The sequence below is a fragment of the Empidonax traillii genome, unplaced genomic scaffold, assembly GCF_003031625.1.
Source record: "Empidonax traillii isolate 1590-97213 ecotype Southwest subspecies unplaced genomic scaffold, ASM303162v1 scaffold312:size2399984, whole genome shotgun sequence".
In the NCBI taxonomy this organism is placed as follows: Eukaryota; Metazoa; Chordata; class Aves; order Passeriformes; family Tyrannidae; genus Empidonax; species Empidonax traillii.
This window is the reverse complement of record NW_020955505.1, coordinates 1035587-1057147: the sequence shown is the minus strand read 5'-3', so window position 1 is coordinate 1057147 and position 21561 is coordinate 1035587. Positions and strand designations below refer to the sequence as shown.

The window sequence follows — 21561 nt, the reverse complement described above, 5'->3', positions numbered from 1 at the left end:
GAAAAACCTGAAAATCAAAAAAAAACTTGTGAAGTGTTTGAGCCACCCTAACATTTGGCTAAATTAAGATACTGTGCCTCCCCATTCTGAGCTATTTTAAACTAAACTTCTTGGCTTTGCTAAAAGCACCCTTCTTCCACTTCACACTGTTGTTGAAGCAAAATACATCAGAATTATTTCTAGCTAATTCAATTGAGAAAGAGCTTGCTTTCAGGGAACAATAAGTACTATGAAAATTTTTGAGGTTTCAGGTCATGTTTCACTACATTTAAGATTGCTGATTGAAAACATATTCATGTCAGCTGGATATCACATCAAGGCCAATATGACAGAAATAAACACCAGCAGTATAAAAAGGGCAGAGGGGTGATCAAGTTGTCCTTCCTTTATTTTCATAACTTCTTATTCCAGAGTACTCAAGAGTTTGCATTTAAAAATAGACAGAGCAGGTATGAGCAGATGTGTACATACGCATGCACATACATACTGTAGAAAGGAATTATTTTGAGCTCAGCTTTTGTCAGATACAGTGACTGAAACACATGTAGCAGAAAAAAAAAAGTAAATTAGTAGGAGAACTGATTATATATTATATAGGAATGAAGAACGCAACATAACTGAGTTCTTAAATGATCCACAAAAAGGGCACAGCAGGAAATACTACCGTAATCTCAGTAGCTTGCACAGGTCTGTCTGCAGAAATGCAAAGCACCTTGTACTGCTCCTGTACATGATGTTTTCATTGGCCATAAATAGGTGGATATTAATAGATCTACACAGAATTGTGGCATCCGATCAGATTCAAAATGAAGTGATACACATATTGTTTTCATCTGAAACATTTTCTCCCTCAAATTCCGGTCTGGGGACTGCTGTTTTTGCAGTACTTCTAGTACAAGTATGAATGATTGAAACAATATGAAGCACCCTGCTGAATGTTACCAAGATTGCATGAATTTACAGAGAAGGGCAGGTGCCTTTTGGACGGTATGATTTCTCCAAATTTGGCACAGTTGTTGCATGAGACATTGCTAATAGAGCATTTACTGGATGTGCAAGACAGAGCACAGGCACACCTAGCTGAGTGTCACCACTTAAGTGTAACATATATGCGTAAACAGTACTATTCACATCCTTTGTAGATGTAGAAATAAAAAAGACTTGTTCCTGTCTCTCCCTCTCTCTGGGAGTAACAAATGACCTTATTGTTTCTTGCTTTGCTGACACTTCTGCCTCTCTGCTTCCGAAATGCCAGTCACACTGTTCTTTCATACAGATTAAAACCATTATATTAAATGCAGAAGAAACGATTCACGCTCAGCTTGAAATGTGTTGCCTCTAAGGTCTCAGGAAACCTATGCATCTAGAATTTCATTTTTTTCCCCCTCCCATCTATATTAGTTGGTTAGCTAAAACCTTTTACTTCCAATTCTTCCCACTTTTTTCATGCAACTTTGAGAAGTATTACTGAACAGGTATTGGAGAAAAAAAATTGCTGTCTTTGCTACCAAGTTGAAGTAATAGGAAAAGAGGCAAGAACATTAGAAAGGAGAAAAAACTGCAAGAAATACTGAGTGTGTTGTTCTTGATACAAGGTTATGCAGTAAATAACCTCAGTTGTTTGACTGTAGCTATCCTACTTTGTATTTTAATTTATTTTTTTTTCAAAACAGAATTAAATAGCACTTCTTACAGTGTATTTGGTACCACATGTAATGGCCAGAACTGACTGTGCTGCTGGAGTGGATTGCAGCAGAGGGTAAAAAGCTTTCATAAGCTGGAAAGCAAAAGTTGGCCAGCTGGGATGCTTGGCATGTGGATGGAAGTTGCCTGAGAGGCACATGGTTTGTCAATGGCTTTAAGCGGTTCTCTGAATCCCACACACACTATCACGTCCAGGTCAATAGGTAGGCCAACACTAGCCCTGATGATGGCTTAGACACCTAACTGTGAGCCTCATATGCATCATCTCTTCAGTCTGTGGCTCAAAATGTGTCATGATGTGACCTGCTGTGAGCAAATAGAAGATTGATCAAAATTGCTTGGGTTTAGTTATCTGAGATGTGACTGCATTACAGACAGATACCTCTCTTATTATTTTGGCAGCTGCTGTTAAGTACAGCAACAAACAAGCAATAAAAGTGAGGAGGATGTTGAAAGAACTAATCAAAAGACTAACGTTACAGCATAGATAGGGAACAATTTTGAGGCACACTGCAGCTCAGATTTTCAGAGGTCTGTAACTTCTGATTTCAGTACTTTTTGTGTTTGAAACAGACACAAAAATCCTTCAAGCTGGAGACTAAACCCAGCTGTGACACAGGCAAACCCAGCTACGTGTGTAATAAAAAGAGATTCGCATTAAAACCAAATCAAAGATTATTGCAGGAATGGAAGCAAGACAAATAAGCAACAACAACATATTTTAGATACAACATGATATAGTTGTATCAGGGATGATAGGATGTAACAGGGAGTGAAAGGATGTAAATGATACTACTATGGAGTCCTAAATCAGATTCACTCAGATAACAGGAATATCCTATCCCAGTTTCCTGGCAACCACCTAATATAAACACAAATAAATAATACAGAAGCTAGCACAGAATGTGCAACAAAATTCTACATAAAATTATTCTCTAGCAGAACAACTATTTTTTTTCCGAAGATTTATGTGTCATCTCGGTAGCTGGATGTTTAGCTGGTGGTTTAGAAGAGTATCTAGCTGGAACACTAAGATAATTCACAAAAGTAACTCAAGACACCTTCAGGATGGCATCTGCTCTCTCCTCAGTATATTCTGAAGCATGCTAACCGAGTTCACTGCAAGCAGGCCAATGTCTGACTTGGCACGTTCTTGTCTGAATATGATATACCATAAATCACATCATGGTGGAAAAAACGTGGAACTTTCTAGAGCTGGTATTTCTGACTGTTTGCTACCCAGTGGGCAGGAACAGCTGTGTGGATGACAAAGCAATCAATATCATGGGGTAAAATCCTGTATGCAAGTATGCAAGCCAGAATCTTGTTGCACGATAGTTTCAGGTAAGTTTGGCCCAAGTGCTGGACCACTTATGAAAATTAGTTTCATTTTCCACTCTTACCTATTGTATCTTCTGTCAAGTGAGAAATCTAAGATCTCTCCTATCTGAATTCATATTACCCTTTCCCAAAACATGATAGTCAGTCACTTAAGTTTTCAAGGCCAGATGCTAAGATGTTTTTATAAACAAGTTATCGGTGTGGGTGGTGTACAACAGGCATAGTTTCCCTTTTCTTTCTGAAATATGTGAACAGAATGCATTATTTTTGTTTAATTCTGGAGAATAAAGATAAGAGGAAATAGCAATGTATTTCTTCTAATCAAGAGAAGGAAATGAAGGGTGAGGCTTTCTAGCATCCGCAGGTTAATTTTTGATACTAAAAGAAGTCGTTATCTAGTATGCAAGGTTTTAATATGCAGGCTTGACAGTCCCAGATGCAGGATGAAACTGCAGTTAGAAATTAGCTGAAGGCAAATTTATAGCCAGCTAAGACAAACAGAGGATATGGATTCATTTGATTAACTTAGTACACTAAAGCAAATCTGAACAAAAAGCCTACAAAAGAAACAAACATGAGCTTGTTCCAGCTGCCTTCTCTGTCTGAAGATATAGGTCCTCTTTGTGCAGATCTGAGGAAGAGAAAACAAACAGGATGTTCACAGCACAGAGCTGAGTTAGGATTCTTTTAAATATCAGGGGTTTGTTGCCAAGGATGAAGTTCACGGTCCAAGTGCTAAGCTAGAAGTTTCTTTACATGAGCTTGCCAACAGATTCCCTGTTGCTGTCATGGTTTTATAAATGAAGTATCTTTGGAATATCTTGGGAACAGTCCTTTCTACCTTTACACTTGAGCCTTCTTGTCTCTCCCCCTTCTTTTACTGTCTTTGGCCTTATGCTTGTGATTTTATAGAGCCCTTCTAGGCAGCAGTGGTCCTGTAGGACTGTTTTGTTTTTTTTTTCCCCGCACTTGATACAGCAGTATCCAGATCCATTTCTAAGTCTCTCTGACATTGCAATAATGCAAGTAATAAATACCACTACTAATAGGTCGCATCTGGCTTCCTTCCTGCTTATGTTTATAAGCCGTCTATGCCATCTAGTGGTTAGTTTTTGCTTACAAGTTTTCTTCAAAAGTCAGGGTGTAAACTAAACAAGCCAAAGTCCAAATTTAACTCAGCAGAAACATAATTCAAGTCTGGAGAGGAGTTAGAGGGCACTACCAACACCCAAGAAGCCCCAAGTACCTTAAAGCACCTTCTAGGCCAACCCTCTGCTACCCTGACCCGTTCCTCTCCTTTGCTATGCCAGCGTTAACAGGAGTTGTGGTGACATAAAAAATGACTTGCCCAACTCTGGTAGTTTTGGGCTCGGGACATTATTCTCTGCAGGCTAACAAGGCAGCTTTAGCCTTGTAACAGCAAACACCCCTCATGAAAGGGGATGCAGCAGAGCCTGTTTCTCTGTTTATTATGGAAGTATGAACACTGAGTGTACACTGAGTGCACGTACTCTGCAAAAGGAAACCTTTTGCTAACAGATACCCGCTCTTCACAGTGATACCCCTACTGTCCAAACTGCTCCCATGTCAGTTAATGAACCAGAGAGCAAAAAAACATACCTAAAAACATATCATCCACAGAAAAAACATACCTAAAAAGATAGTCATCAAATAATTTGTATGCATTTGCTTAAGACTCTTTGTGAAAGGGCAGTTAATTTCAATGAAGATGTTATTTATTGCAGAGAAGTAAGTGATTTGGGGAAGAGTGTAAGTATTCATTGGCTTGAAGCACTTTAGTTACTTAAATTTCAGGGAGAGGCAATGATAGTTTAGCATTCTGATTGGGAAGCTCTGTCTTGATTTGGGATAGTGCAGATATGAAGCAATTCAAACCTATTACAATGCCATGCATACAGGAGGGCATAGAATGTTCAGGAAGGAAGCAAGCAAGGAAACTTTTCTGAAGGATCACATCTGCATTGGTTAATTGGTGCTTAGAAAATGCCAGTTATGTTACTTTAAGTACTGGCATGGATGGAAGGGAAGGGGTGGCTGCTCCCCTGCTTACATACTACAAGCACTATGTAGTAATACTGCAGAACTGGTATGTTCATCCCTTAGCTGAAAAGAAAAAGACAATAATGTTTTCTGTAAGTCTTGTCATCCAGGTTTTCTCAGTTGAGAAGCATATGCCACAAAACTTTGAGGGAAGTGGTTTAAAACCTGGGAGAGGAGAAAACTCTTCTGTTAGAGGTCACAATATTATATCTTTTAAGTCCTTTAAAGTGCTTTTTCCTCCAGTTTGCTGATATTGTCACTACGTTCACAGCTATGATTTTTCATGGGACAAATATACTTTCCTTCAACATGTGAACAAAAGCCTTACCATTCAGTGGCAGAACAAGGAAACCCTATTTCAATCCACTGTACAAGCAGTATTCCATAACAAATAAAAACCTTAATAGGACTTGAAGCCTGTCCTATGATCTACTGCCTAGAAGGAGTCCGTTTTCATAATATTTATAAGTTGGTGCTAGGATATAATTTGGATGTGAGAATAAACGTTGTTGCGTGACAAGATGAGTAAAAGTTTTCAGTGACCAGCAACAACAGGGAGTACTCACTTTCTCTGTAAGGTTGTATTAAAATACGTTAGAGAGAGTGATATACACCTACTTTTCTGTACTGCATGAAGGACTACTGCCCCTCCCCAGAGGGAGGCAAGCAGGAGTTGCACCTCTCTGCTGCCATAACCGTGGACAGCAAGTAGGATCTTTCATAGCAGGAGTTCATGTATCTTATGTGTACCTAAACATGCAACAGCATATAGATTAAGAAAACTAGTCACAACTGAAAACAGTAATCTTTACTGTAAATCACTGAAATACATGATAAATTAATTCTCTTTATATAATAAATTAAAAAAAGGATAAGATGGGAAAATATTAAAGGCTAGATTTGGAGTGATGATTGTTAGTTAAAAAAGTTGTGTCTTGAATGTCATCTGCACCTTTGCAGATACTCTACTAAGTAAGGCCCAAGGTAAATGCATTGAAATATGGAAATTGAGTTTCACACAAAATGGAAGATGAAAAAGAAACGTCCTCAAAATGTAGAAATTTAGTTCCAGTAGCTGGAGAAATGTGCTGCCATTTGACCTACAATTTCATTATTCAAGGAACAATGTTACTAAAGCAATTTCAAATTTGTAATAGATTTTGCACCAGAACAGTGATATGTACAAACTTCATTCTTACTGTGAATCATATACAGCGTTACTGTGTGATTGATGAGAACCCATTAATACCTAATTTTGAACAGCAGGTGCTCATAGACAGTTGTGCACAATTTGTAAACAAGAGACAGCTTACTCAAGGCACAGCAAGTAATAAATCAAAGAACAGTGTATATTTCATATGGATGATATATAATAGGTGGTAGAGGTTGGATCTGTTGAACTCTTGACTTCTGCATTGTTTATTCAGTTGTAAGGACACTGAGGATGGATGGAACTTCTTTTACTTACGATAGAAGAGCACACTTCGAATTATCAGGATAATCCGAGCAGAGTAAGAACACTACAGACCTGTGAAGATATCAATTTATTTAGCATCTTTCAGGCAGAAAACCGAGGAAAACCAATGAAAAAATGAAACAAACTCACAGTATTGTCATGTCTAAAGCTTCCCTTCAATTAAATTTTCTTAAAATCTACTGGGCATAACTAGAGCTGTGAATCCTACTGTGAATATCTAATAATTCTGCAGACATTCAATGGTGATTTTAACTGTTGTCTAGATTTTCAATCCAAAGAAAGATTTTACAGTGAAGTGGAATATGAGGCCATCTTCTGTGTCTTAAGTACAGTGTTCCATCTAATTATACAATACAATGTAGTGTTTTGCTCAATTCACAGCCAGAAAAAACCAAGTCTAAAAAATGTGACATCATCCCTCCAACGTATCAGTCTCTCCTGAAGACACAACATTAATGTATTAAAGTACTGAAAAGTAAGAATCAAATAGATAAGGCACTTCTGCAAATACATCATAATAACAAAGGATTTCCACTTACTTGTAATTGTCAGTGCAAGTGACTTTATAACCAAGGGTTTTCAGCCTGGTTTCTAATGTCTTTACACTGCGGATTCCACAGGAATCTCTGTGAGAAAGGATTTCAATATTATTGCAAGTCTTTTGTTATTTAATTTCCCTCCACTGAACTTCATGGAATTAGTAAAGTAAATCCCCATTACTTTGCCTCTTCTGTATTCCATAACACCTCCAGAAGAACGGTGTAAATTGCTACTTATAATGCTTTATTTGCTTATATTACAGTCATCTCCCATTTATACTTAGTTTGCAGTCTAGAAAATTAGTTTCAGCCAGTGTAGCATTTTCAGGTTCTATTAACCAATAATCCCACGTTTAACATTTGACTAGCCAGAAAAAGAGTTAAATACTTTTGTAAAATATTAAATGTTTCATTTGTAATATTCTTTGGCAACAATTTAGCTAGTGCTAAAGTTGATTCTGCCTGTCTTTATAATTGGTTGTAATAAAACAGAATTATAACCTGTTGGTTATAATAAAACAGAAGACTATTTTTGTTAGAAGCTTGTTCTCTCTCTTGAATATTGAACAATAGAAAAACAGAGAGAGAGAAAAAAACCAGAACCAATCCTAAATACAACTTCTGTTTCTAGCACTGATTTTTTAATTTGTGGTCCAATTAGCATAAGAAAGTTTAGCATAGTACAGAACCCACTGAGACCTCTAAATTTGCACCAGCATAAAGTATGAAGGCCAGTGCTACTTATCCACTGGTATGCAGGCTGCAGAAAACATATGGAGACCGACAAAATAATTGTAGAAAGCAATTTATAAAACCCCACAAAATTCCCATGCATCCATTAACTGAAAGATAAATTAATATTCAGTGCTTGTCTTTTCTTTGTAGTATGGGTAACTTTTGGAAAAATGAGGGTTTTTTCCTCCCAAAGGGTTTCATTCTTTGATTTAGAGAGAAATGCTGAACTGTGCTTTGTAGGCTCCAGAGCACTGTGGTAAAATATGTTGTCTGGGTTGGCCATGTCAAAATTGAATGAAAAAAAAGCAAAAGGAGATAGCAAAGAGAGAGATGAGATGTGAAAGGGAAATGACACAAAATGAATGGATGCAACTAAAAACCATTGAATAGCAAGAACGGGAGCCTCAGGCTCCCAAGAATGCAGAGGACACCTGGGATTCAGACACGTGGTGGATATGGTGACATCTGAGTCCATTTCTCTGGCCTTCTTCAGACAAGGCAGTTTTAAGACCAATGAAGTGTCCCCACGTTAAATTGCAGGGACCCTGCAAAACTGAATTCCTCTGTTCTGTACCCCCAATTCATCTATGTACATTTGTAGTGACTCCCACAAAAGCTATAATGAATTTAATTCTTCCTTTAATCAATGCCAAACAAGGCCTAATTTCCAGCCTAATGATTTAATTTTTTTAACTTCAGAGTCTATTTTCCATTAGGTTTCAATTGAAAATTGTCACTCCGTCTTTGGCTATTTACCAACAAACAATTCCGTTCTGACTGATCTGTTTTATGTGTTTATTTTTTATTCATTTGTTTTAATTAAATTACCAGCAAAATCAGACATTGTTAAAGCCTACATTTTATTACTGGATTAATTATTGAGAGAAAAGGAGCCTCTTGTTGGTATTTATCTGCTTCTACAAATTTTTCAAATACTTAAGATAGGTGAAAATGAAAAGAATGCATATGGCAAGGTGAAGGAAATATCTCTTGTCAGCACTTAATCTGAAATTCAGATTGACTCTTAGTAATACTATACAAGCTATATCTTCACTCAGGGTCTGAGATCCAGAGATACACACACAGAGATCAGATCAACCAAGAGTTGACTACAGATCTAATATTAGAATTTATTTATATTTTGTTTAATTCTGGTATTTCTATACTCTTCAGGAATGGCAGGTTGTGCCTTTTGTGTTCATGAAAACATCTAAAATACTGTAGTCTAAGTGCTATGCAAATATAATCAAACAGAAAGATAAGGTGAAAGTTTAAAGGCAGGTCCCAAAGGGAGAAATTAATTTTTTTTGAAAATGTAACTTACAGATCTGGTCCTTCAATATCATCCACAACCCAAATAACAATTTGTGAGATTTTGTCTTTCTGGAAATTAGGTATTTCATAATCTGCAAAAAAACTGATTCAAAAAAAAAAAAATATTAGAACTATAAAGAACATGAACATTAATTAGTCTTTTCCACTTTACACTAATGAAGGTTCTGATACTGCTGTAGGATATGGGCTTGCTTGGCTTTATATCTTATGATTACAATGAGACTCAACACAGACTAGAAAAATCTGATTCATATTCTAAATGTCCTCAAAGGTCAAAGGCATTTAAAGACTTATTTTCCTATTCATCTTAGAGGAGGTCAGCTGAAAAAAATTACAACTTTGAAGTGAATCAGAAAGAAATGAACTTTTAAAAATGCAAAACAAGAAGCATTTGATACTTAGTAAAAAAAAATATAAGGTCATTATTGTAGTTATTGCTTTTAGACAAAATATAATTTTGATTTAAATGAAAAAAATAAATCCAGCCACAAGACAAGTATATTTTTAGGTAGACTATGAGAGCAGCACTAACATAAAGTATTTGTCTAGAATATATAAGACCAGAAAAGGAAAAACTTCTAGATGTCCCTAAGCTAGGGAATCCTCCACTTTATTTCTTTGTGTAAATTGATTCTAATCAAATAACAATTAAAACAAGATAACAAAATGGCAACTAAATTGTAGAGTCATAGAATGGTTTGGATTTGAAGGGACCTTAAAGATCATCTAGTTCCAACCTTCCAGCTGTGGCCAGGGACACCTTCCACTAGAGCAGATTATCAAAGCCCCCTCCAACCTGGTCTTGAACACTTCCAGGGTTGGGGAATTCACAGCTGCTCTGGGCAACCTGTTCCACCTCACACACCTCACACCTCATCACCCTCACAGTAAAGATCTTCTTCATAATACCTAATCTAAAGATGCCAAGACCAAAGGATTATTTCCATGTCTGTAAATTGAATTCTTTTGTGATATGTAAGCGTTTCAAACACACAGATTTCTAACCCTTTCAGCAAGATGTATGTAATTTCCAACCCTTGCATTTTTTCTTTCTTTTCCTCAGAAAGCTTATAAGGGCTGTGTCTGCACTGAATGCTTGTTCCAAGTTTGAGCCCAAGTGTGTCCTCTAATTTGCCTATAAGGGGTCTTCTTAAATGTCTGTATCAGGACTGCAGTGTCTCTTAGCCACTTTAAATGCTCTGAGACTCCCCCTGAGAAGAAAGGACTGTTAGCTGTCACTCCCTGGATGAGATCAGCAGTGACAATGTGACCACTTCCTGGTCCTCCTGGTGCCTTCAGGCAAACAAGTGGGGCTCTGATGTGGAAGCAGAAGATGTGGTGGTTGCCAGTGTCTGCTGGCAGCCAGCTGAGACTAGTTCATGAAGTTAGCAAGTTATTTTAAACTTCTGGAGAAGTGGAACATAAGGAGGCAGATACCAACAGTTGCCTTCTCTGGTCAAGTCTGGTATGGCAGTGGCTAACCAGAGACCAGTAGCAGCAACAGCAGGTTTGCCTATCTGTCCAAGGTGTCCAAGCCTGTCAAACACATAGTGAAAATATAAGAAAAAATAAAAATTCCAACTACTTCTAATTCATTTCCTCATTCCTGCATATGTTATTGCCAGAAAAAAAGAAGCTTACCCTAAATTTGGAGAAATCATTAACTAGAGGAGTCAGAAATGTGGAGGAACAATGTTCAACTGACTTCAGTAAAACCAGTTTTTGGACTAGCTAATTATTAAAGAAGTCTGCCAACTAAATTCATGCTATGTGAATGAGCAAAGTCATTTTGCCATGAAGTAAGAAATAAATCTTAACTGAAGCAGTGTCAGGTGACTTAATGACAATTTAAGTGTTCAAACTTTAACACTGGATAAATTTTGAAACTGGCTTTAAAATAGTTGAAAACAGACCAAAGAGACGTTTAGGAAGACAGGCAGATCTTTCACATTACCTTCTGTTATTAATTATTCAACCTTAAGCCTCTTTCAAACTCGATCTCTTAAACAAATTCAGTTATAAATGGACCAGAAGATACGCAGCAAAGAAAACAGGTGGAGTAACTGGCTTTGTTTTTTTCTTGGCAGACTGTGTTCCAGTGGTGATTTCACCAGTTAAGATACCACCAGACAGGCAACCCAAAGAGTTGGTGGAACTAATTTATGTGTAAGAGGTTTCTGAAATAAGGAATCTGTAAATTAATAGAAATAAGGAATCTATTTCTGAAATCTGAAATCTTTACTGGATTCTGGGCATTGGTCTGCTGTCAGGTATTATCATCTGCAGAAGACTTGATCCCAGCTGACCACCAGACCAACCCAAGGAGACTGTGTAAGTCTTTATGATTCGCTGAAAGCTGTCTGGAGAGATGAACCTTTTGGAGGACAGAGGTAAGTAGGTAGTGGGGTTTTGGGACAGATGTTTTTTGTTTCTCTCCTATGCAGAGATCATTTTTAGTCCTCAGTGAACACACAGGAGGAGGATCTGTTCTATAGGTTTTTAAAAGAGGTATTTTTGTGACCTGCCTTGGACAGGACAGTTGCTGAGGTAAGGAAAGATGTATTTTTCATCACAGGTAAGCAGTCACTACAGCCACATACTCAGTAAAAGTTCTTAAGGGTGTACTTTTACAACAGATTTTAAATGTAAGCTTAGATGAACTGCTGCATAGTGATACACTTGAGGATGAGGGAAAATATACATGTCAATATACAAGGAACTAAGGAGAAGAGGAAACTAATCTTTGCTATTATCCTTCTCGATAAGCTTTTTTTTTTTGCTTTCCTAAACCATGATGGATATCAAATTATTTCCACTCTTGGTCCTGGAGAAATAGCAGGACAAAGAATTTTCCCTATAGAAATTACCAACTTTGCTCCTAGGCCTGACAGAAATTACAGTCCTTGTAACAATACCCTCTCCTTGGACACATTGCTGGAAGGAAATTTTGTAACGCTCATCTTTTTGAAGACATAAGCATTTTGCCACAGTATTTTGACTGACTTGAAGGCAGCTTTCAAAGAGCATTCATCCTGCTTGCCACAGCAGTTTGTAAAATGCAGGAGTCAAAAGGATTATTTCCACTAATTTCATACTAATTCCTTCAGCTAAGGACAAGTAGGAGTTGTCCCCACAACTGAGCAGACTTTGATGCACTAGGCCCTTTCAGCTACATTTCCCATGCTTTGTGTAGCAGAAGACCCAAACAATTGGTTGACCTTTTTTTTTTTTTTTTTTTTTTTTTTTTTTTTTTTTTTTTTTTGTAATTATTAGACTTTCTACACATAAATTACTTTTCTTACCTTGGCTGTGGATAAGCTCCTCCAACGGCAGAACCATTCAACAAGACATGTATCTCCCCTGAACTGTGCTTCGCATACTGCAATACATAACAATGTTTTCCAGAACTCATCTTGCTGACTTGTTATAGAATCACAGAATCACAGAATATGAGGAGTTGGAAGGCACACACAAGGATCATCAAGTCCAGCTCTTAGCCCTGCACAGGACCATCCCCAAGAGTCACACCCTGTGCCTAAGAGTGTCATCCAAACACTTCTTGAAATCTGTCAGGCTTGGTGCTGTGACCACCTCCCTGGGGAGCCTGTTCCAGTGTCCAAACACCCTATGGGGGAAGAATCTTTTTCTAATATCCAACCTAGACCTGCCCTGACACAGCTTCAGGTCATTCCCTTGGGTTCTGTCACTGGACACCACAGAGAAGAGAGCAGTGCCTGCCCCTCCTCTCCCCTTGAAAGGAAGTTGTAACTGCAATGAGGTCTCCTCCAGGCTGAACAGACCAAGTGACCTCAGCTCTCCTCATATGTCTTTCCCTGTAGGCTCTTCACCATCTTTGTTGCCCTCCTTTGGACTCTCTCTAATAGCTTAATATCTTTCTTATATTGGGGTGACCAAAACTGCACACAATATGACTTGCCATTTTACTGCAAGCAATAATGAGTAAAGAAAGAATTTTACCAAGAAGAATATTACAACTGCAAAAATAATACTACAGTAGCACTCTAGCAGGTCACTGCAGGAGAAAGGCCAGGAACTGAACAGCCAGTGGATTAATTCAGTGAATTAAGCTATTTTCTCACACCTATAAATAGTTTCTCCAGCACAGGAAGAAAGCATTTTAGCAATCTGTGTTGGGTTTGATCTGTGAATAAAGGGTTTCCAGCAAAGCTGTCAAATGTCACTTAGGACCTGCAATTAGTAGACAACTAGTGTGCTTATTGTGCTTAGTCTATGATTTATATTAACAATGTAGGGAGCCCCGGGTGGTCTAGTGGTTAAGGACGCGGCGCTGTCACGGCCGAGGCACGGGTTCGATTCCTGGTCAGGGCCACTGCCCGGGCAGATGGAGCTTGTTAGCCCTGTAAGGCAATCCATCTATGTCCTGAGCACCTCGCTGCCACCGTCCAAGCTGGCTTGGCCCCGGCAGATGAACCTTAGGATTAAACGGTGGGCTCAGTTCCACGCACACTGTGTCTCACCTAAAAAATCCAAGGCGCAGGCTGGAAGGTGTAAAGACCTTCCCCGGTTCTTTGTTCGTGAAGACTGGCTTATTATAATTATATATTAACAATGTTAACACAGAATTTTAATACATTATCTAGCTAAGGTGAAAAGTTCCCCTTGCTAAAACACTGTACCCAGTCTAAAATGGTGTATTTGTGTCAGAGGAAATAATCTAGCAGAGTTACAGGTTTAAAGCTGTTTTGAACTGGCAATGTTTTCCTGAGGAAAACATTACCCAGGACACGCCAGCTAATGTATGAAGTCAGCACTAATGCACTATTTACAGTGATTGAGGCCATCCTCCAGAAAGAATCCACTGCATTGTTTTCACATTCCATCATAGTAGGGCAGGATTCGTAGTCCAGTCCTGTAGAAAGGCATGTGATTTGTGCTATTAGAGAGATGATAACAACTGTAAAAAGGGACTTTAGAAAGCAATTAAATTTATGTACTCATTACTTACTGAACATATAACATAGTTTGACATGACACGGAAATCTGACTGTTGTATTTTTTCAATAATTTTTCATCCTTTGCAGTTTACACAGTGTTATTTTATGGATTCAGTAACTTGTTTGAAATGGATCTAACTCTGTTCCTGGGATGCAGAGAGCTCCAGGTTCAGAGGACTGAGAAGAAGCTTTGTCGCCACTGCAGCACTGTTTAGATTTCACTGTGTGCTCCCTGACTGCAATGTTAAATATTCAAATGATACAGGAGTGAAGCTATCCCTAATTTTTTACCAGGTAAGAGCAAAATTAGCTTTTCCAGAACACAACAGTTAGTCTCCATTATGGTTTTACAGACAAATATTTAATATAGCACTCATTGTCTTACCAGAGCTGTTTGCCTGCCCACACCAGTTTAGGAAATCTGCAAAGAAGCCAAAGAGGGTATCACCCACAGACATGAAGCGACGTCCTCTGTCAGCAAAGCTATTGACTAGCAGCTGATTATTTTCCCAGAAGAGAGACTATATAAAAATGGAAAAAAAAGAAAGAAGATATATACTGACACTTGGGCGTGGACACAACGAGATTATGGGGGGTCGAAAACAGTTTAAAACATGTTTTGGTATTTCTTTCAAAATCAACTAATAACCAGAAATGTTAGCGTGTCTCTAGAGAAACAAAGTTTTTTATTTTATAGAGGTGTAAATTCCAATCTCTAGAGACTTGAGGGACACTCAGACCTTGATGGGAAGGGATATAGACCTATTTTGAATATAGTTAGGCCTAGCTTTGCCTGCCTCAGCCGGCAGGTTTAGAAAAAAGAAGGAAAAAGGGAAGACAGATATTTATGAGCCAGATATATGTTGCCAGAATTCTCTCACATTGCTGTGTTGGCTTATGATGTGAAAAAAATCATACATCTTGCTGTTATTTCTGTGTTTGTGAAACTCTTCATGAATTAAGCTATGTTGACAGGAGTATTTGTTGGTTTAGCTTGTATCATTTAGAGATGAGGAATAACTGTGCTGGAGGAAAACCTGCTTTACAGCACAACCTGTCTTTTGCACTTTCACAGTTCTCTGCAGTTGCCAGTACATCAAACCCTTACTGTTTTCTAGCATATAACAACATCCTATCTATCTCATTTCTGCTTATGTTTGTTTAGTGTGTCAATGTTTAACATGTTATTGCCACAAGACTGGTCTGTGAGGAGTAGAAGCAAAAGATGACAGCAGGCACAGCCTTTGCAGGTAGAGCACCTAACTTGAGGAAAAGTAGAAGTTCAGGGACTATGTCAGAGCTCCCAGCACGGCAGGAAAAATGGGGGATCTTTGTAGTATGAAAAGAGAGAGGTTGCTGAGAAGCTACTGCATAAAATAAGTGGAGCCAAACACATTGCAAAATGCTATCAAGTCCAAGTCTAGTTTTTAGCAGATAGGCTGGAAAGAATGACTCACAAGTCAGACAGATAATGAGTCTTGGTCAAATCTGTTGGATGTCTAAGGACAGTTAACATAAATAATCATTACCTTGTTAGGTGGAATTGTGTGCAATGACAGGTTGATAAATAATTCATAGTCCTCAGGTAGAATGCTGCAAGGATCCTTGTTAATAAATGCACTTTTAAATGCTTCCCATATCTCTGAACAATTCTTCTCACTGTAATCATTGAAACAAACAGAATTGTTTTTTCAAAGCAGAGCAAGAAAGTAATTTGTTACCAACTTCTTCAAATTCCCAAATTAAAAAAATTTGTAATTTAAGGTAGAAAACTGAAGTCAGGGTCGTGAAAAATTGTAGATCAGGAAGAGCTTACAGATCTTTTCTTTTTCTGACTCATAACTGCAGCAGATTAGAAGGAAGTAGCAAGGAAAATATTATCATTTACAGCGTGGAATTAGAAATACATTGAAATTCAACAAAAATCTTCATAGGTAGAGTATATACAGTAAGCTTGCTATCCAGAACTTTAGTAATAGCTTTCTTTGAAATTTTTCAGATTCAAAAAGCCATTTCAACTAAATATGTAAAACTACTGGAAGGCACTATTACTCTTAAAATGTCAGATTCGAGTGCAGGAGGAGTTACTACAAAGGTTGCGATGGTAGAATAATGGTTTTGACAAAGAGATGCCTTGTGTGTACAGGCCCTAGGACTATGCAGCTTTACCTTGCTGGAATGAGAACAATGACCAATGTGGAACTGTGTGGAACACGCTGTCACTATGCAGTAGCTACAGGAATGCTGTTAGCATTCAGCATTTCAAGTGCTCCTTAAAGGAGGTCTGAAATAAACCGCTGCACACTCCAGCAGTTCCCTTCTGCCAGCTCTGCCTTGGGGACAATAATCTCCCATGGAGGAACAGAACGGGCTATCCAGGGATGAAAGTGTCCTATCTCTCTGGATTTTCAGGATCTCATCTGTCACAGATCTGAGCCTGCCTGTAGTAATTAAAAAGGGAATTCCTGCTCTCACCACTTTTCCACAGTACCTTCCCCATGTAATGCTGTGACAAGGTTTATGCCAGGAACACTTTGAACAACAGAATAATTATTTTAAGTGCATTCAGCACTCCTAACATGAACAGCTGTAATTGCAAAGCTCTAGCTTAAACAACAGTAGTCCAGATAAGTAAATCAAACTTGGCCATTAGAGAGTTTTGCTCATTTAATGTCATCCATGGACAGCAGGGTTTTGGCTGGTGCAGATTCTTTAAGGAGCTGCTTTGTGGCACTTGGATGTTGCAGACACTTTAAAGGACCTCTTGTGATGAGCTATGCAGCTCCCATGAAGGAAACAGACCACAGATTCTCTTACAGTAATCTCTGGTCATGCTTCCAGCAGCTAGATAATAATTCCCTATATATCATAAGCAGATATGGATTTTGATCCAGAAATATTGTGATGCAATATGATCCTTGATCATTAGCTTCAAGGTTTCAATAGATTTACTTGAGAAAAGGATTTGTGCCCTATTTCTGATTTCAAGCTGTTATACTTTAGCTTCTGACAATTGTATATATTTCTGTCTCATTTTGCTGAAGAGCTTTCTGCTGTAAGCACTCACTTATTCATGCCAGTACTTGTAAGTTATGATCAACAGAACTTTCAATATCTCTCTTGACAGTTGAATCTTGCAGTAAATTCCTGGTTAATTCACATACTGCATTTTTTTTTCTTCATGATTTCTCATCCATGTTTGAACAGCTTGCAAATCAGAAGAATTCTTCTGCTCTCATACTCAAAAGTTCTTAGCTGGCAAAAATACTTTTTGAAACTACAGGGTGGAGAAGGACTTCAATTCAGGACCATTTCTTCTAATCTCAATGACATTAATGAGTCATGTTAGACTTATTTCACACTAGTCAGCTAAAAAAATTGTTTTCAAAACTTCCATGATATACTACAAATAAACAAGTATGGAGAAAAAGCACTACAGGAACAATTGTGTTATACAACATGGTCCTATCAGAAAATTTCAACTATGATCTTTGTTCAAATTCCTCACTTTTACATGACCATAGCACTTTGTAAAATGCATCCTTTACCTGCCATTTTGCATGTTATAACGTAAGAGAAAGTTTTTCTTATGTTTCTATAAACATCTTCACGTTTTAACTATGTTGCAGTGTAAAGACATGCCTTGCTAGCTTCCTTTATGTTAGCAAAGTATTTTTAGAAAATTATTGCATTTGCACATAAATTCAGAAGCAAAACATATCCAGGTGGTCGTGCCTCTGTAAAAGCCAGCCTGGGGGCAGCTAAGAAACAGACAATGAACAGAAAGGGCTATAAATAATTAGAGTATCTGCTTTGCACCTGTACAATAAGAAATTTCCATTTTGTTTGGATTACATTATTTGCTTATAGACCTCATGGAAAGAGAAAAAACCCTCCAAGTCATATGAAATTTATTGTGCAGCTACTCTTTTTATAATGCCATTTTTGGTCTTAACTCAAGAAAGTGGTCCTAATGTCCTGCCTGGCTTCATGCTAACCTGAACAAAACAACTTTGAAGAATGTGTTCAGACTTCTCAATTTTAAAATTATATTGTGAAAATTTCACAGGAATTAATTAGATCCACAAAACTATCATAAACATGAGACATATAGAAATACTTTGAAGAATATTGTATTTAAAAGTCCAAATCACTTAACGATAAAGTAAGTATTTCTACAGTAACTATCCTTTATGTTGCTCATTTTAGCATATTTTTTATTATTAGTCATGTTCTGTTTCAGATATAAATGAAGTGACATCTGTTAAGTCCAGCAGGAATTCTACCTGTGTAGAGCCTACTGCAAGACCAGACTATCCACACAACTGTTAACTAAATTTACATATTTTAAACTATATATATTACATATATATTATATTGTAGGTGTGTAGAAATCTATAGTTAAAGTTTTATTTGCACCTTTCACTGTGACATGTTTATAAATCTGCCAAGCTTGAACTGTTCTGCTGAAATTCTAGTACCATGTTATCTACATTAGGGTGATTTCTTCTTTCATGAGGAACTTGAAACAAAATGCTTCTGATAAATTAATAACGTATTGGGCAGAAACATGTAATTTTGCCTTTGTTAAAAGCCACAAACCTGTCTTCAGTCCTATATCATCCTCTTTTGCAAAGGAAACTGAAAAAGGGAAGTTGGCGGGGGAAGGGAGTGATATTTGCAATATAATCTAGCCCTGTTTAAGACAGCAGCAATTCAATGTGTAACCCAGTCAGGACCCCTCTGCAATTACCTCTTCAAACTATTAGGACAAAATTTTAGTTACAGAATAAAAAGCTGAACTCCAGGAAACTGTCCTTCCTAATTTTTTTTCCCTTTTTACGGGAGCCCTTACAAAGCAAGGAAGACAGAGAAAGTGCTCAAAGTGTGTGATTTACCTCCAGTTCTGTACAATTGACACACCTATTTAAAGCTCATGGATAATCTTACTTGAGCAGTTGATTACTGCTTAATTTTTTTCAGGTGGATGAGCTAAACAGTCTCCTTCAGTACCACAGGATAGCTGTACAGTGAGGTGTTTCCCTTCTTACATGACCTGACATACAAGGCATGCAAGGCAAAGCTGATCTTCCCAGGAGCAATGTCAGATTTGATACTTCAGAAACATCATCCCTGCCATCTCTTTGTGGTGTTCTCCTTACAGAACAGTAAGGGGGGGATGAGAAATGTGAAATAAAAAATTGCAGGATGAAAAATCTTCCCTTAGTTACACTACTTTATTTAAAATATATCTGTCAAAATTCATGTTTTGCCTACAGACAGCTACAAGCATGTTGGCTGCAACAGGATCACTTTCATGGCTAGAAGCATAATATCAGGCTTCTGATTAATAACAAAAAATAATTTTGTACAGAACATAGAAAACTTACTCAGAAACAATCAAAACTTACCCAACAGCAGGATTCACAATTCTAATATAATCATAGCATCTTCCAATGGCAATACTTTCCAGGTTCTGAGTTGTACCTTCACCTTTCCATTTCCTTCCCTGCACTTCTGAGAAGCTGTTCATAAACAGAACAGAGACAAGTAAAAGAGGCAAAAAAAGGCTCTTCATCATGATTCTTACAATCCAAGTTCTTAGGAAAAAAAAAAAGTGGGGGAATAAAAAAAAAAGAGGAGAGTGAAATGATACAATCTAAAAGGAAGTTGGCACACTTAACATTTAAGATTGTCAATACTAGCTCTTGCTCTGTCTCTGTACACAAAAGTTTGGAGGAAACCTAAACCTTGCTGGGAACTGTAACTCAACTGTTTCCTGGAATGATTGCAGCAGAGGGATACATCACTTCCTCATATCTGCACTGCTCACTACTTAATAAAGAAAAAGGAGACTTTTAAGGCCATCTGGTGATAACTGAGGAGAATTGCAATATATTTCAGTAAAGGGAGGAAAAAAATCCTTACCACTTCAGTACTTAGGATGCCTTTGGTTCACTTAATAGTCATTGCTGTGCTACATCGTCCTAAACCATCACAAGTGCTTGCAAGCAACATGTTTTAAACAGTTCCTTTTAATTTTAAAAGGACTGTACTTTTTGCACATATTTCTCTGATGGCTCGAAAAAATTATGAAATTCATATCAAGAACAACAACAACAAAAAAATCTAAAATATGCTGGTACAGCAATGATAGCATAAATACCCAGGTCCTCATGTGATCTTGTATCACACAAAAGGGTAAGATTAGTCAGCTTTTTTTTCCATCTCTCCCCCGGATACTGACAGCAACATTTTGGTGTGATGATACCTCTATCATGTCTTCATGAACAAAACTGCCTTGCAGTCATGAATCAATCATAACAAGAAGCAAAAGGATTAAGACTGTTCTGTGCACTGAACAGATCTCTTTGACTTTTGCTTACTGCTATTCCCCTCCAGGTTCTTTTCCCTAAGTATTTCTTTAGATCAAGAAATTACACCAATTAATCTAATCTTCAGAGTAAATATTCTGTGGTATGCAAATATAACACTATTTTTTTTTCTCTTAAAAAAAAAAATAAAAAAATTTCAACCTTCAAGTAATTTGCCTATGGACTCAGATTTCTGAGGCAGGTCTGGCAATTCATGCTGTATGCAGATCACTGCCCCTTGCTCTCTGCCCCTCTCTCTTAGAAGAAGTTATTGCCCATGAATCAGAGTCAGCCAAATTGGCTGCATATCTGCTCTGGAGATACTCTGGTTCACAACCTGAATATTAACCCAAACAACCACGAAACTCAGCTTATGTTTATATTCTAAAGCCCGCAAAGATGAGGAACCTACGTATTCTTGTTGTTTCTATCAGAGAGGAGTGGTAAATTTCAGCAGAGGGAATGTGGGAGCGTTAATCCTCTATTATTACTCAGGCATGAATTGCTGGCAGAATAACCTCAGTTCTATATGACTATATGGTTTAGGCCTGGAAATATGACATTGAAGCTACTCATATTCCCAAGCTCCTCTGTAAGCATTGAACTTCAGACATTGTTTCTTAAGGGTTCATGTCTTTAGTGCATAATTCTACCTCCAGCAGTAACACCAGTCTCACTTGCTCCCTTATGTGCCATGACACATTCTCTGTGAAAGACATGCTCAAGCCCAAACCCAGAGGTGTGCTTACTAGCCAAGCAGTAAATAAAACCATGCACTGGCTAGCCAACTGCATAACACCTGTGCTTTGCCTTCCTTTTCTTGTGTAACTGCTGACATGTGTAACTGCTTTTCCCCCTCCCCTCAGGTTGTACAAATTCAACCTTCCAAGGTTTGTACATGTTTGCAGATATTATTAAGTTGGTGTGATGGTTCAGACTTGGCTCCCTGCCAAATGCCCAACCCCCCAGTAGCAGCCCCTCTCTTCCCCCCTTTCTACTTCCCCCAGGGCAAAGGAAAA

At 37.8% G+C, this 21561-nt stretch overlaps 1 protein-coding gene across 4 annotated transcripts; it reads right to left on the bottom strand.

Moving 5' to 3' along the window:
• Window positions 1-585: 585 nt before the first annotated feature.
• BST1 (bone marrow stromal cell antigen 1) lies at window positions 586-20250 on the bottom strand. 4 transcript variants are annotated; one of them, XR_003572052.1, is made up of 10 exons: window positions 19580-20241; window positions 15698-15827; window positions 14554-14689; window positions 14001-14083; window positions 12495-12571; window positions 9182-9274; window positions 7123-7209; window positions 6575-6634; window positions 5121-5271; window positions 3574-3676 (listed from the first exon to the last, which is right to left on the bottom strand). XR_003572052.1 is itself a non-coding variant. In XM_027891241.1 (9 exons), exons 1-9 carry the CDS (start codon window positions 19747-19749, stop codon window positions 3571-3573), a joined length of 942 nt encoding a protein of 313 aa, XP_027747042.1. In that variant the 5' UTR covers window positions 19750-20250; the 3' UTR covers window positions 586-3570. The 4 variants fall into 4 exon arrangements, 1 of the variants encoding a protein (XP_027747042.1); XR_003572051.1 differs by having other exon boundaries at window positions 3600-3676; window positions 5117-5271; XR_003572050.1 differs by having other exon boundaries at window positions 3654-3676; window positions 5075-5271.
• Between the last annotated feature and the right edge of the window lie 1311 nt (window positions 20251-21561).